At 43.5% G+C, this 17286-nt stretch overlaps 1 protein-coding gene across 1 annotated transcript in view; it reads right to left on the bottom strand.

Annotated features, from left to right (window-relative positions):
* Positions 1-4690: 4690 nt before the first annotated feature.
* The window catches only part of EFHC2 (EF-hand domain containing 2), a 153739-nt gene continuing 141143 nt past the window's right edge, over positions 4691-17286 (bottom strand). The window contains exon 14 of the mRNA XM_081808970.1: positions 4691-5179. Coding sequence (XP_081665096.1) covers positions 5078-5179 — 102 coding nt within the window. The 3' untranslated portion in view covers positions 4691-5077. The remainder of the gene's footprint in view (positions 5180-17286) is intronic.

The raw sequence follows: 17286 nt of genomic DNA, 5'->3' as shown, positions 1-17286 counted from the left end.
CACTCTCCATGCTCTGGTCACAGTGAAAATGGGGCGGGGGGGGGGCGATATCGGCAGCAGTCTGAAATGGCTTTTCAGCTCCTGTTCTGTATTCAATGAGTGGCCTCACAGCGATAATGAAGAGCAGTGGTAGCAAGTGAGGGAAAAAAAAAAAGGCAAGCAAAAGTAATTTTATCAAGTTCCTATTGCAGTCAGATGTTCTTGTAGAGACAGAGTACGAAAAGGAAACAAAGATGATTTTGGTGGAACATTTCTAAAGGAGACTGCATTTTGTGTTTTTCACCAAGCTACCCGCCCCTCTGGATTTTAATATTATAGTGGGGTCATAACAAGCATTTCCTCTATTGTTGGTTTTACACAGATGCAAAGCGGTGCTCAGGAAGCTGGGAGATTGATGAATAGTTGGTTTGATGTATTTGAACCATTCACCACTTTGAGTTAAATGTGCATATTCTGTTCAGAATAGACAATGGGGAGAGGCGGTCCCCTTTCTCCTGTCTAACTTGCATAACATCAGGCCTCACTGCTTAAACTAATGAGTATTTAGAAGTAAAGGCTCCTACTGATTCCAGCCAGTCATTAATTCTCTACTTGCTGAGCCACCATGGAGTTTTTCATTGGCCACATTTTTCAGCCGTTACCACTTGCTTCTGAGCAGCAGTGCGGACCCTTGAGTTCCTGTGCCCCCACACCAGACACATAATGGGCTCTGAAGTCCCCTTGGAAGGAATTTTACTGGGCAGCGGGAACAAATGCAAAGAAGATGCACGTTCTAGTCTCAGAACTTGCGGTTGTGAGGAACTTAATTGACCTTGAACGCAAACGTTTATTTTACATAACCTGGTAGAAGAAGGTGAGTGGGGGCGACTTCCGATTTCTCTGCAGCTAATCCTCCAGTCAGCGCTACCTTTGTAATCATGATGTTTGCTTCATTATCACCGCAGGTTTGTTTTGTGAAATAGCTTCACTGATCTTGCCTCGGTGGGTTTTCCATTTTTACACATCACGTTCTCTTGGGAATCGAAAAGCCCTGTGTCTCTGCAGATGTTCAGTCAACTTGAAAAGCTTCATTTCTGAAAAGGTCTTAACCTGCCTTCAACTTAAAGCAATTCAAACTTTCCCTAAACACATATTAGGACCGAGACTCAGCACTTGAGTAATGTTTAATATCATCTGGAAGCTGTTTGTCTGGAAGGTCATTTGCAGACCGATTCTGAAGCGGAGATTCAAAATTCAGGACACTATATTCTTAACTAAAAAGAATATACATATAATTGGGAATGTGACAATTCAATGGATTCTGCATTATTAAGCATCATAAATATTTTGTGGAAAACCCGATCATTTCATCAAGCTATTACTGAAGACTCCCACTGCCACGCTTAAAGCAAAATCGTAACGTGGGAGAAGGGGACAGGGAAATGAGGAACGAGTGGCAAAGACCAAAACAATCCTCACTCAAGATAGATAAATCCAAGTTGGAAAGGCAAGAGTTTTTGGGTTTTTGTGGGTTTTTTTTTTTTGTAGAAATTTCATTTCGTTCATCAATAATTCCCTGCTTTTTGAAAGGAAGGACAATTTAAATATCCCAAACTCACAGCTGAGGTGTCCACAAAGCCTGGAAGCTCTACAACTCTGCCCCCCAAAAAACAAACTTCAAATAGCATAGCATAAAAAAAGACCAAGAATGGTATGTTTGTCATTAATTGAATCAGAGACAATACATAAAGTAGGCAAAATGTTGAAACTATCCTAATGCTTGAAAGTTACAGCACTCTTGGGGTGCCTGGGTGGCTTAGTCAGTTGGGCATTTGCCTTCGGCTCAGGTCACAATCCCAGAGTCTTGGGATCGAGCCCCGAGTCAGGCTCCCTGTTCATCGGGGAGTCTTCTTCCTCTGCTCCTCCCTCCGCTCGTGCTCTCTAATAAATAAATAAAATCTTAAAAAAATAAATAAAAAAGAAAGTTACAGTACACATCTCCTCTCTAGGTCTATAATTTTAGTAAGCACTGAAGTCAACCAATAGATGTACCCACATTTACTTTTCAAGTGGTTGGGTCCAAATGGTACAGTTAGGTTTAAAAAGGGAGAAAGAGGGGTGCCTGGGTGGCTCAGTCGGTTAAGCGGCTGCCTTCTGCTCAGGTCATGATCTCAGCGTCTTGATGGAGCCCTGTGTAGGGCTCCATGCTCAGCAGGGAGTCTCCTTCCCCCTCTCCCTCTGCCCCTCCCCACCGCTCATGCTCACGCTTGCTCTCTCGCAAATAAATAAAATCTTTTTTAAAAGGGAGAAAGAGGCAAATAAACATTGCAATGTAGTAGTCATCTGCTGACAACATCCACACTTTACAACAATGACTCAGCAAACCATTCCATGTCAACCTCAATAGCTTTCAGTTTCTTCTGAAAAGACATGATGTGATCTGGGCTTTCAAATGACTTCATCAATCATTCCCACGGTTGCAGGAATACGAAAAATCTGTTCGTTCTCAGTACAAAAGGTTTGCCTGCATTAACCTTCAACTCCCCAGACATCCAAAGGTACCACTCGCTTTTCCATCAAAATGAAAAAATGTGAGCAGCTAAAAATATAAGTAGATGCAAAGACTGTGAAACTTCTTTTAAAATGATTACCCCGGAACAGTGACAATAGTTGGGATTTCTCTTTTTCAGAGGAAAGAGAAGAGGTAGCTAAAAATTTAAGTGTATGCCAAAGCTGGGAAACTCTTCGAAGTTCTTCCTCCGGAATAAGGGTAATAGTTGGGATTTCTCTTTTTTTTTTTCCAGAGGGCAACGAAGAGGCAGAAATTCCAGCCGGTCTTCGCCACCTCCCCCAAAGATTTGAGTCACAAGACTCATTGGTGTTGAAAACCAGAGTTATCTAAGGCCCAAAACCTAAGCGGAACGCATTAGCATTTGGGGACCACCTGGGACTGAGGCGGGGCTGGGAGATTTCCAGATGGACTGTAAGACAATTCATTGATATTTACATAACGAGAATAAATGTTTTCCCTAAGATAGCATTTCCCTTCAGTGCCTTGAGACCACCAGCAAAAGAGGGAGGTACAGAAATTCTATTACATTAATAGTCTTTGTTTTTATGGCTTTGGCATTTATTAACTAGTGGGAGCTGTTTATTGGGTCATAAACTTTACTAATGGGGATATTATCTCTAAATTATAAATCTCCTTCAGTATATGGTTTGGTTATAAAAAGAATAATTATTTAAAGTGTCTGTATGGCTGCAATGTATCATGTTTATCGGCATGATGCCTATAATGGCCATTTAATTGCTAATTGTGGGCTTGAACTGCAAATAACCAGGGCAGCGACACACATGTATGTAATAGAACAAGCCATTGTCATCCCACAGACTCAGGAACGTATCATTGGTTTGCTGCTTCTTTTCTTCTCTTCCCACTTCTCAAGTGAACTGTATCACAAGCCTGTACAAGGACTGAATTATCTACGTATTTATAATCTTGAGGGAAAGACAACTGACTGAAGAGTTGAATAGGTAAGTGACAAATGTGTCAGCCTGAAAAGTTCCAGGAAAGCGTCATCCTTCTAAAAGCCTGCTCTCTGGGGAATGAAAAATCTTAAAGTGACAAGATGGCTTGGCACTGTCAGTTGTCTTAAAAAAAAAAAAAAAAAACAAACCTGGAATAAAAATCAAGTAGTCAAAATTAGATTTTATGGGTAAGTGGTCCTAGTATATAAGTTGAGTATTCTAGTTTATTGGAAAGTCCTATGGGGTCTATTCTAACCAAGGCACATGGAGAATGACCCTAGGTTTATATATAGAAATAGTTTATTGATTAGCTTCAATTTAAAAAAAAAAGAAAAAAGAAAGAAAGAGCCATTGTTGTCAACCAAATTGGTACCTCTGAGTGCCAAGAAGCCAGCTCATTTCTAGGCAAGATGTCACAAATGTGGAGTGAAGGAATAATGAGGTGGCAGGGGCCCTTGACATGTCATCAGCTCCTTTTCCCCTCTTCCAAGCAGTCCCCAAAAGGTAGATGTGGAAGCCCCCCTTTTCCATAGACTTCTACTGTGTCTGACAACACCAGGTACCTAGAGTTAGGATACAGAGCATCCAACACTGGAGACTAGAGTAGATTGGGACAAACTTCTCACCATGAATTCCCACAGGTCCATGGTGATGAGTTTTAATCAAATATACACTACATGACAAAAGTTCTGCTGAGACTCAGAACATATAGGCCTAGAAGAAAAATCAAAACAGAACCAGAGAAAAGCAGGAGGAAACATACTACAGTCCTAGAATATTTAAACCTCTGGGGTGGGTGGTATGTGTGTGTGGAGAATGAACCAAAAAATATCTCTCAAGATCTCCAGCATTCACATCCCTAAATATTTTAGACAGAAAACATTTTTGGTCATATTATAATTATGTATACATGCATATATTCCTAAGTTAACAGCTAACTTTAGATATAAAAAGGGCATTAAAAATATAAACACTGCAAATGTTTCAATTTCTCTCCCAAATTTTTAAGTGTGAGTGTGTGTGTGTGAGTGTGTGTGCGGTGCAGGGCAAGGGCAGGAGTCCTTCTTATAGCTTTGCTAATTTCAGAAAATAAATACATTCACTGTAGAGAGGTTTAAGGATTATTTTGATAAGGTGGGTTGCTGCAAAATTTAATTATATAAGTAATAAACATGTGTCAAAAAGATTTCAAAAAATGTTTAATAGAATCACAACTTATTGCTAAGATATCATTTGATTTTATATTGTCATGTACAGCTGTCAAGAGTAATTTTCTTTTTGTGTTGCACTGAATCAAATTATGCTGGATAGAAAATTACCATAAGATTCTTTGGTATTAATAAATCATACATGTAATAAAAATGTTTGACATTTCTTTAAATGGCATTTTTAATAATGCTGGTACATCAACAATGTAATACGATGTTCTGAAAAACTAAAACGACAAAAGGGAATTAACTGTGGCCTATGGATTTCAATTCAATATGAACCTTGTATTTTTTTTTTTAATGAAATGATATCTACTGAAATAAACTTAGGAAAATGAGAGCAGGAAATCAATGGCATATGGTTACTCCTCCTCTAAGCCGAACACATCCTTTAAAAGGCGTATGTAGTTAATGTATTTCACGGGAATAGGTGATGGCATCCCGAGCCACTCATCTTCATATCTCTAGGAAAAGAACCAAAGATGGAGAGAATTATAACCACATGTCAAAGTGCAGTTTTGTCAATGCAACATCAAATGGTTTCTTATTGTTATATAAGCTCTTGATACATAGCTTATTCTCAAGGCAGATGTTTCTACGGTCTACCTCCGAATCGTAAGGCCTTTGCGGTAGACTGAATTCTCAGGCTCACGTCTTCATCCCTCTCCGTGGTGGAATTATACACCCATGCTTTTTGCCATGCGACTCTGCAGACCCTCCTATGGAGTCTGTTTTCCTGTCCCTTTGCTATGGGCTTGGCCCATGACTGGCTTTGGCCTATGTAAAGCTAGCAGATGTACCGTGAAGAGAGGCTCTAACGGGCTAGTGTGGTTTGGCCTAGCCTGCTGTACCTCCATCACTGCCCCGAGAAGAACATGGCCCGAGATGCTGCTGGTCCCAAAATGACATGGGTGGATCGAGCCCCGCTGACCCTATGGGCCCATGGCCAAGAAAAATAAATGTCCATTGTTGAGAACCACTGAGATTTGGGGTGGAGGGGCTGTTGGTTATGCAGCATTATTACAGTGAGAACTCCCCCTATGCTTTATTAAGACCTCAATTATTAAAATCTGAACTGCTAGCTACACTGATTGCTTGGTTACTGTTTCTTTAATCTAACAATGAAAAGAGCAATGAATCATTCACAGGATGTTCCTGGGGAGAAACTACTTTATATATATACTTCGTATATATGTATGTATAAATATATGCACACATATACTTCCTATATAATATATGGCATGTATATTTGCGCATATGTATTTTCTAATTTCAGAAAATAAATACCTTTACTCTTCTAGAGAGGTTTAAGAATATTTGGGGGCGCCTGGGTGGCTCAGTTGTTAAGCGTCTGACTTTTGATTTCAGCTCAGGTCATGAGCTCAGGGTCGTGAGATGGAGCCCTGTATCAGGCTCCACACTCAGCAGGGAGTCTGCCTGAGATCTTCTCTATCTCCCTCTGTCCCTCCCACCCCCTCTAAAATAAATAAATCTTAAAAAAAAAGAGAATATTTTGATGAGGTGGGTTGCAACAAAACTTAATTATATAAGTAGTAGATACATGTCAGATTTCAAAAAATCTTGTATACATGTATATCTAGACACACACAGATATGCCCACACATTTTTATTTATGTTGCAATGCTCAGTATTAATGTCAATGGGGTGCAGGAAAGTCCAGGCACTGTGGGCTGTTTATATTTCTATTGTCAAGGTTAATTGTTTTACATAAGACGTGCTGTCTCTTTCCTGGTGTTACATTAGTATCCAGAATCCTAAGGTGTCAAAAACACAGGGAAAGTCTCAGTAATCCTGTGTTGGAACTGTGGAAGCGACCTGTGTAAGGACTGTTTTAGCTGGGCCTTATGGGATGAGGAGCAGTTTGGAAGGGGACGGAGTGATGAAGGGTGCTCTGGGCATAGGGGACAACATAAACAAAGGCCCACAGACCTAAGAATTTCTTTTCCAGGAAGAGTGACCAGCCAGCCTAGTTGTGGTTTGGGACACATAGTATGAAGTGGCAAGACAGGGGGTTGGAAGGAAAAGATGGGCCCAAACTTCGGGCTCTCTGTGCTAGTTTAGACTTTATGCTGTGGTTGGGGAAAGACACCGGTGAGTCTCCAACAGAGAAACCTGATTAGAAATTAATTAGATTCACTCACTGGATGTATGAAGAATGAAATGGAGGAGGAAAATCACTTTGGAGGTTACAGCAATAATTCTGGGGGGGGAGCTGTGCCATAGCTGGGGGAGCTGAAGCTGGTGTGAGGACGAGCTACATCTGGAAGATTTTGCTGCAGTAGAACATAGAATGCCTGGAAGGTGATCAATTTGAAGTGGTGATAAAGAGGCAGTGTTGTGGGTTGAACTGTGTCCTCCCAAAAGATGGTGAGGGGCGCCTGGGTGGCTCAGCCACTAAGTGTCTGTCTTCGGCTCAGGTCATGATCCTGGGGTCCTGGGATCAAGCCCCGCATCGGGCTCCCTTCCTCAGTGGGGGGCCTGCTTCTCCCTCTGCCTGCCGCTCCCCCTACTTGTGTTCTGTCAAATAAATAAATAAAATCTTTAAAAAAAAAAAAAAGAGATGTCGAAATCCTAAGCCCCGGTATTTCAGCATGTGGCCTTATTTGGAAACCGGGTCACTGCAGATATAATGAGTTAAGGTGAGGTCATGCTGGAGTTGGGGGGGGGGGTTCCCTACTCCAATATGACTGGTGTCCTTATAAACTAATACAGGTAAACGAATATAGGTGAGGAGAGTTCTAAGACTTCTAAGTATAGTAATATTGATGATATCTATAGTAGTTTCCTAGGACCACCATAACAAATGAGCACAAACTGAGAGGCTTAAACCCACAGAACTTTATTCTGTCACTATATGGGGGGCCAGAAGGCCAGGTACTGGCAAGGTTGGTTCTTTCTGGAGGCTCTAAGGGAGACTCTGGTCCATGCCCCCTCTCCTAGCTTCCCGTGGTTGCCCCTTGTTCTCTGCACATGGCCCTCTGTCTTCACATGGCTTCTTATAAGGACACCAATTACTGGCTTTAGAGCCCACCCTAATCCAGTGTGACCTCATTTCACATTTTAGCTTTTAATTACATCGCAAAGACCCATTTCCAAATAAGTTCATGTTCTGAGATTCGGGGTAGACATGAATGGGGGGTAGCGGGGGGCGGGGGGGCATGCAATACTCAACCCAGGGCAACGTTATAAGCAAAATAAAGAAAGCAGAAAGAAGAGTTTTATTTTATTTTGTTGGTGTGGCAATAAGGATCAGAGGAGGACAACTAAGTTCAATTTGGGACATTTTTAAAATTGAGGTACCCATAGGACGTCAAGGTGAAGATTCCAGTAAACACCTGGGAATAGGGTTCTGTGTAGCACAGAGCTACTATGCAAAGATGAGAAAGTCACTGAAATATGGGTGATATGTAAAACTATGGCAATTAATAACGTTGACACAGAATCAGAAATCAGGAGAACACCAAGTACTGGCATCTCTAAGGCATTAAAGAGATGATTTACGATGACAGTGAACTGGTTGCAGACTTTTGTGGGATTTATACTGCTTCATAGTGATGGTAATGCTACTCTAATAAATTTATTAGATATTTACTATGTAACAGGTACTCTTTTTAAGTTTTTATCACAGAAAATCCTAAGAGGTAGGTATTATTTATTTACAGAAAAGGAAACTGAGGCATAGAAGGGTTTTAAGTTGCTTGTCCAGAAAACTGCCAGTAAGTGGAGGAGCCTGGACTGTAACCCCAGCAGTGAGGCTCCAGAGCTCTGCTCATCTGCCGAGCTGCCCTCCAAAGCCCAGCAGACTGGGCCAATCTAGAAGCCACCGGCTCTCATCCTACATGGCTACATCTGATCCTATCATTTTCAACAAGGAAAGTTGAGTAGAAAACAATGTGGTTCTTGAAGTGACACACCTTTTCTTTCTCAAGAATGCCTCCTGGGGCACCTGGGTGGCTCAGTCGGTTAAGCGTCTGACTCTTGGTTTCTACTCAGGTCAGGATCTCAGGGTTGTGAGATGGAGACCCGCCTGAGGCTCTGCGCTGGGCTTGGAGCCTGCTTAGGATTCTCTCTCCCTCTCCCTCCTCCACCCTCACCTGCTCGCGCACACGCACGCGCGCTCTCTCAAAGAAAAAAAAAAAAAAGAATGCCTCCTGCCAGACATTGGAGGTTGAGCCCAAACCACCAACTGGCTGTGTAAAGAAGGAAATGGCCATTCAGATGGATGAAGCCTAAATCCACTCCTAGGGCATATTTATACCACATGGAACTTAGTGAAATGTCCATCCTACACCAAGAAGGAGTAAATCACTGTGTGTGTGTGTACATATATACACACATATATGTACACACACAAAATTATGTATTTTAATCAACAGTCGTTCAACTATTCAACATGTCCTCAGAAGTTTCATTACAAAACTTAAAGCAATTTTTGCTCGTAAGTGGTATTTTTAGATTTGATCGTGTTATAAAGGAGTATAATGCAAATATATGCATTCAAAATCACTCTTCCTGGATCGGTTTTTTTTAAAATAAGAATTTTCAATACTGGGGCGCCTGGGTGGCTCAGTCTGTTAAGCGTCTGCCTTCAGCTCAGGTCATGATCTCAGGGTCCTGGGCTTGAGCCCCACATTGGGCTCCCTGCTCAGCAGGGAGTCTGCTTCTCCCTCTCCCTCTGCTGCTCCCCCTGCTTGTGCTCTCTCTCAAAAAAAAAAAAAAAAAAAAAATCTTAGAAAGAAGAATTTTCAATACAAAAAGAATTAAATACATTATGCAACTCATATCACTGCAAAGAAATTATCTGGAGAATGGATTCTTTTATGAAACAGGCCAGTTCTAGAAGGTCCTTCCCTCATAACTTCTTCATTAGGCAGCAAAAGTTTCTTATTTTTGAGCAAGGAATCATGATTTAACCTCTAACAATAAAAGAGAAAGAAACTGAGGGATTCACATTGGAATAATGGCAACTCAAGAATTTGGAGACGGAAGTTATTATTTATTAGCAATGAGCTGGACTTGGACAAAATGAAACACAAGTAAATACCTTGAGGTTTGAGACGAAGGATGATTTGAGATGAAAAGTGATCTAGGAAGTAAAATGTTTCTTTGAGTTCTGTGAGCTGTTGTAGCAAATTCATTGAACCCAAGGAGGGGGTCATGGGAACCTCTCATCTATAGCCAGTGGACCAGAAGCACAGGTGATAAACTGGTGTCTGAAGTGGGGGGGAGGGGCAGTCTTGTGGGACTGAGCCCTTACACCCTGTGGGATCTGATGCTGATCATGTCGGAACTGAGTTGAATTGTAGGACCCTTAGCTGGTGTCAAGAGTTGTTTGGTATATGGGGAAAAAAACCCAGCACATTGGAATTGGTACCAGAACTGTAGCCAACCCCTAATTTTAGGGAGATTTTCACAGGTACTAGTTTAAATGGATCAACAGAAATTAAATTGAGATCCAAAGGAGGGTGGGAAAACAGGAGATAAGATTTAAGAAACTCAGGGGAGGGGAGGCAATGATAAAGTAGAGGGAAAAAGTATCTTCTTCATAGTTTTGCCTGTAATTGGGTCCATCTAAAGGAGTCACATGGGGCACCTGGGTGGCTCAGTTGGTTAAGCGACTGCCTTCGGCTCAGGTCATGATCCTGGAGTCCCGGGATCGAGTCCCGCATCGGGCTCCCTGCTCGGCGGGGAGTCTGCTTCTCCCTCTCCCACTCCCCTCTCTTGTGCTCTCTCTCTCTCTCTCAAATAAATAAATAAAATCTTTTAAAAGATAAATAAATAAAGGAGTCACATGGGCAATCTCTCTGCAAAATAAAGAGCTCTTTGGTGACACGAGAAACCCCACACTCCCACTGCCTAATTGTTCTAATAAATCCACAAATGTTCTACGTTACATAATATTTATGACAATCTGGGCAGTGAATAAAAATAGTCTCTGTGTTCACTGACCTTTTATTCATGCTACACTACAAAATGAGAAGAAAAGTCCAGGTCAGATGGTATTCCCAGCAGGGCATGTACCTTTTAAGTGGAAATAACTGCATGGTAATTTTACAGCAGGAGAGCTCATCCACAACAGCCGATCGAGCCTTCCCCTTCCCGATGATGATGAGCCTGCTGGTGTTTCTGTAGAACAGCCCCCGACTGTGCATATTTGGCATCTTAAGTATCTGAGCGTAGCGGGCTCTGCCAGCACCCCTCCCGATCTCCTCACCCTTTCCACTTCGGCGCTCACCGGCCCGACGTCCAACCTGCGTTCCTCTGCCTGCAAGCTATTCTTTGGCCCCCGAGGCCCACTTTGGTTGCCCCTGTGACATGCCACCAGCGCCTGGGAATTCATTCTTTTCCTCCCTCGTCAGGAGCAGCCCTCACCCAGGACTGACGGGAGCTGATGGATGAATAGTGCAACCCCCTTGCACTTCCGGTGGGAAAACGCTGAGGTACATCTAGGTCCCTGGATCCCTGAGTTTCCCAGAGGCATTAAGCTCCAGTCACCAACATGTGTCACTGGTTTGAGAATATGCCCTGTGGCAGCCCCTCCCCTTCCACTCTTCATTCGCCACTCCCTTCATAGTCTTCCCTCCACCTCCCTCACAATCAATAGACACTCGAATCCTTGTCCCCACGTCGGCTTCTTGAGGAAGTCAAACAAAGACACCATGTGATTCTGTATTTACCAACATTAATAAAATGTCTATGAAAGTCACAGCACAGCTCGGAACAAAGCAACTTCCTGACAAACTGACGGATGGATCCAGAGTCTCCAATGTGACTTCCAGATAACTCAAGAGATGGCGCCCCAATCTCAAAACCAAATTCAATTTCCTCCTAAGGAATATTTTCTGGAAGGAGGAAGAACTATGAAATGCAGAGCGAAATTCAACAATGATGCACAATCGTGACTCCAAAATGGCTGGGAAGCATTGTCTGCAAGAGGGCCCCACGGTATCTTCCAAGCTGGCTTTGACTAAAGCTACTGACGATGTCAAAGTAGTTGGCAATAAATTACTTGTTCATCAACGGTGAAAAAATGTAGCTGCTGATCTGTAAAATCATACACCCTTGAAGCAAAGATGGCACTGGCTGGGAACCCAGTAAACAGCAGCTGCCCAGTGAGAATAGCAAAGCTGTGTGTGAGCTCATGTGCTCTGGATTTATTTGCTTTGACATTTTTAAAAGGAAATTTAATTGGATTATGTCTCCTTCTAGTTTAAAATTTTCTACTGTAGTACTGGCCACCAGATGCATGAGGGGGAAAAGATCGGGAGCCAATTAAATTCCACGCTTCACTGAAACAAGGTTATTTTTATTCCTCCCAAATGTAAGGCTGATGGAGTCATGTTAGTGATTTCACTCTGTTATTTCCCTCTCCTTGCTCAAAAAAAAAAAAAAAGACGTCTCTACAGGAAATATCTATGAATTTGTAGAAAAGTCCAGTAGGGTGTATGGAACCGAAACTGTGGTTTTCTTGGATTTACTGCCTTCTAAATGGTTGACGTGACCTCAGAAATAATTCAATTGACAAAACTATAAAAGCAATTACATTTCCATGAATCAAAGGGAAATTAATTTGGGGAAGAAATTTTGCAAATACTTGTTGAGATAATCAAGAGCATTCTGATGCCATAAGGAAAAGCTTATCGATTAAAAAAACCTGGAGATTTGCTTCTATTCCTATCCATTTCTGTGTCAGTGTAGCTAAAACACAGGTGAAACCTTTCCTTGAAACTGCCTTCCAGGGTAAATAAAGTTTTCAAGAGGACATGAATTTTTGCGGAGCTTTAGTGGTAGGCTTCTGCATCCAATTCAAGTAGACATCATCCGGTGCTTTGAATCAAAGCGGATTCCGGCAGAACCGTTCCCTACTAGGTCACTGTTTTGTGTTATGTAATCGGTCTGTGTTTATCAGCTACTTTTAAAATCTAATGAGAATGACTAACAGTCTTTTATTTCGACTGATAAATTCAACCTCAAATCCTAGAAATAACTGCTTACTTATTAGAGCGGGCACTAGCCCCTAACTATATCATCTTCACCTTTAGGAATGCCTTTGAGTCTCCGCTTCCTATCTATAAATTTGGAAGAATACTTAATTTTCACAGGATTGGGACAATAAAATGTCACAGGATAGCCCACCCTTTAAATACCAAAAGAAGATCTTCCACAAGTGGGGTGTCCAAAGACGTATCCCAGGGTGCACCCGACCTGCCCCCTCCTCCCCACGGCCAAGGCCATATATATCATCCTGTTGTGGCAGGAGAGGGCTGGAGAGCCCACTGCTAATGGTCCGGCAGTTTCAGTGCTCATAAAATGAAGCCACATCCAATTTTTCTCAGAAATGTCAAAAGATAAGACGCCAGTCACACGGTGCAAGTTATAAAGTTTATACGAGAACCGATTTAGTGTTATTTTTTAAAACGTGGCTTCTGAGATTAACCAGACAGGCTCTAAACAGCGGGCCCTATTTTGCCAGTTTTACAGCCACCATCTGTGAGCAAGCACGAGAGAATGGAAACGGGGTCTCCAGGCCTTGACAGCGCCAGGGCAACATGCTGGGGCCGTAGATAGTCACATAATGGAGTGGGAGGTCAATTACAGCCCCGGTGGCTCACCACGGGCCGCTGTGGGAGCCAGGCGGAGGCCCAGCCAAGGGAGCTCCTGAGAATTGGGGCTACAGGCCACAGTCAAGAGACATATGGTGGGTGACAGTTGGTTTATGCCCAGCCACATAAGGAAATCTCTCACCCAAGGACTAATCAAAGCTAAATGAGCTACGGACCACAGTCCTCTTTGTAAATTTCACTGGTTTGTTCTTGGACCCCCAGCCTGATTAGCTGAGTCCACCTAACCATCACATGTAGGGTAGCCCCACCTGAGTCTGGGGGACCGGTCCTGACATCCAGCGGACCAAGCGCCGACGGCTGTGGTCTGGACCTGGCCTTACACCCTGGCTGTGAGGTTTGTTCGCCTGAGCCCAAGTTTTTATTCTGGCAACAGACCATGCTGGGTCATTCTCTCTTTGCCCCCAGAATATCCATTTTCTGCCTTCTTTCCCCAGTTCACTGCCCTCAGAGGCCGTGCTCTGTGGATTGCATCACTTGCCGAGCTTCCTTGTTCCCTGGTGGCTCGGTGGGTCCAGCCAATGGGGCGCAGCAAGAGATCAGGGTATTGATTCCACTTCTCCTCCCCCTGCTCCCTCCCTGCCTGGCCATGGTTTGGCAGTGGCTACCCGCTTTTACCTGCTGCCACTGCCCCAGCTCTGCCACTGGGCTCCACTACCACCGGGCCCGCTCTGCTTCTTCAGACCTACGGATGGTGACGGTTTCCCGCTCTTGCTCGTCCCTGATCCGGTTCCTGTAACCCTACCCACTCCTCTGGCAACAGTCCCTTCATTCAATCCAATTCCCTGACTCCTTTGAGTGTGCTTTGTATGTACATTTCCTACTGGAACGTCACTGGTAGAGGGATTTAGCCAGCTCTGTCCCCTGGACGGGGCTAAAGGCTTAGTTCAAGCCCGTGGACTGGCTTCCTCTGATTGCTGAATAGTGCTAACTTCAGGATTCCCCATCACTGTGCTCCCTGTTTCAGAGAGATGCCCTGCCTTTCCAATCCCATGTCTGGTGTGCCAGACCAGCCTCCAACTCAGCCCCTGGTTGGCTGAAGCCACCGGTCCTGTTCCTCTTTTCTGGCCCCTCCCTGATCGCCCCATACACTGCAGGTAAGCAGGTTAGCCTGGGAAGGTGGCCCAAATCCCTACCCCGACCATCCGTCCTGTCCATTAACACGGACACAAACGAACTGGTGTTAAATCTAGTACTGAGGCCCGCTCACTTTTCATCAGCCAGGAAGTCTCTTTTCATTCCTCAGTAAGATCCCAAGTTAGGGAAGAGATAATGTTCAGCACAGGAGTATAAAGCAATCCAGCTTCCAAGTGGTGGCCAGTACTGGTAACTTCTAGAGAGCTGTTCACGGCATCACAGGAACTTCAGCCAGAGCTAGCCTGTCTGGCTCCTACACTGGAGGGAGCGCGCAGCTGCCCAACCCCTGGCCTCCACCCTGGCCACGCTTCCACCCCGGAGCTCAGCCTGCCATCCCTTCTTCTCAACAGAACTCGAATCCGTCACGTCACACTCAGGGCTAGGTCACGTTCACGGCCTGGTGGATCTCATCCTGAAGTCCCACATGTGACTTTTTGGCTGGGACAACTTCCCCAAATGTTGGCAATCTCCAGAGCTCCAAGTGAGAGGTGTTCTGTGTCCAACTGGGCCCCCACAGACCTACACAGCTGGTCTGGCTCCTCCCTGGCCTCTCCCAGCATTAAACGCTCTCCTGTCAATGTCCCGCCATGGGCATAAGATCAGGCAGTGACAGGGGAGCAGGAGTGTGGAGGGGGCCGTACCACACTGCCAGGCCCCTAGTTGATGCCAAGAACAATCAACAAAAGCTTCAGGGACAGTAAAAGCAAACATAAACAAGTGGGACTGCATCAAACTAAAACATTTCGCCACAGCAAAGGAAACGATCAACGAAAAAGCAACCTCCTGAATGGGAGAAGAAATTTGCAAATGATGTACCTGATAAGGGGTTAACATCCTAATTATATAAAGAACTCATAAAACTCAATATTAAAAAACCAATCTGATTTAAAAAAATTGGCAGAGGACCTGAACAAACATTTTTCCAAAGAAGACACCCAGATGGCCAACAGGTACATGGAAAGATGCTCGACATCACTCACCATCAGGGAGATGCAAATCCAAATCACAATGAGATATCAGCTGTCACCTGTCAGAATGGCTTTTATAAAAAAGATAAGAAATAACAGTATTGGCGAGAACATGAAGAAAATGCACTGACGGTGGGAATGGAAATTGGTGCAGCCACTGTGGAAAACAGTTTGGAGGTTCCTCCAAAAACTAAAAACAGAGCTACCCTACGATCCAGCAATTCCACTTCTAGGTATTTATTGGAGAATATGAAAACATGAATTAAAAAAGACATATGTACCCCTATGTTCACTGCAGCATTATTTAAAATAGCCATGGGGCGCCTGAGTGGCTCAGTTGGTTAAGCGTCTGCCTTCGGCTCAGGTCATGATCTCCAGGTCCTGGGATTTAGCCCCGCATCAGGTTCTCTGCTCAGCAGGGAGCCTGTTTCTCCCTCTGCCTGCCGCTCCCCCTGCTTGTGCGCTCGCTCTCTCTCAAATAAATAAATAAAAATCTTAAAAAAAATAATAAAATAAAATACCCATGATATGGAAACAGTCTAAGTGTCCATCAGTGGATGAACAGATTTTAAAAAACTGTGGTATATATGTACAAGAGAATATTATTCGGCCATAAAAAAAAGAAGGAAATCTTTCCATTTGCAACATCACAGATGGGACTTCAAGGGCATTATGCTAAGTGAAATACATCAGACAGAAAAAGACAAGTACAATTATGACTTCACTTATATGTAGAATCTAAAAAGCCAACCAACCAAACAAAACAGAAACAGACTCATAGCTACAGAGAACAAACAGACGATCGCCAAAGGGGAGAGGGGTAAGGGGGGGATGGACGAAATAGGCAAAGGGAATTAAGACGTACAATCTTCCAGTTATAAAATAACTAAGACAGGGATATAATGTACAGAAGGAATACAGTCAATAATATTGTATGGTGATGGATAGATGGTAACTAATTGGGTGACCATTTTGCAATGTGTATAAACCACCATGTTATACACCTAAAACTAATACAATATTGTATGCTAATTATTTTTAATAAAAACAAAAAACGAGCTTCAAGAACAATTGGTTGCCGAACTAGGATGTACCATCCAGGATCCCCTTGAGGAAGGACTCAGTGGCCCAGCTGCTGAGAGCCCCCTTCAGGGACTGCCTCGGCTACAGAGCTGTCTTGGCTGCAAAGAGTCACATTACCCAAGGTCAACCCCCTTCCTAAAGCAACCCACAGGGATAAAGGCCAAGCCATTGTGACCCATCTCAGGACAGCTCTGAAAGGCCATTCTAGCTCCAGAGCTCTTTGTGGGCTGGCTCAACTGCTCCCTTTGCTTACTCCTGTGTCCTTCCTCTCCCTTCCACAGGTATTGATCCCAAGAACACTCCCAAATAAACCTCTTGCACATTAAACTCCACCTGCTTCCTGGAGAACACAACTTGTGTGGCAGGCTCTGACCCGAGTGTCTCCGGGCATTATCAGACAGGAACATTTAAGCACACTTACATGGTTCAGGAGATCCTGTACTTTTCAATACTGATTGTACTCTATCAACTATGCAATATCATGCTCAACCCATTCCCACTGAATATTTTCACATGAGATTATAGACTCGCTGGTAACATTCCCAAGCTATCTTATATCCTCTTTATGAAACAATAACAAGCTTAGGAATACCAGAGTGCTGTAGACTCTGAGATCTAGTTACGTTCTCATTATTAAGTTAAATTGGTATCATTTTATACCTATGTTCCTTTCTTTCTTAAACTGGCAAAAAAGAAATGGCCCCTTCCAAATGTCTCCCACAGACTGAACTGCTTCTAGGC

The sequence above is a fragment of the Leptonychotes weddellii genome, chromosome X, assembly GCF_054177405.1.
Source record: "Leptonychotes weddellii isolate Sample4059 chromosome X, ASM5417740v2, whole genome shotgun sequence".
Taxonomy (NCBI): Eukaryota; Metazoa; Chordata; class Mammalia; order Carnivora; family Phocidae; genus Leptonychotes; species Leptonychotes weddellii.
The sequence above is the reverse complement of the archived record's forward strand: the minus strand, read 5'-3'. Positions and strand labels throughout refer to the sequence as shown.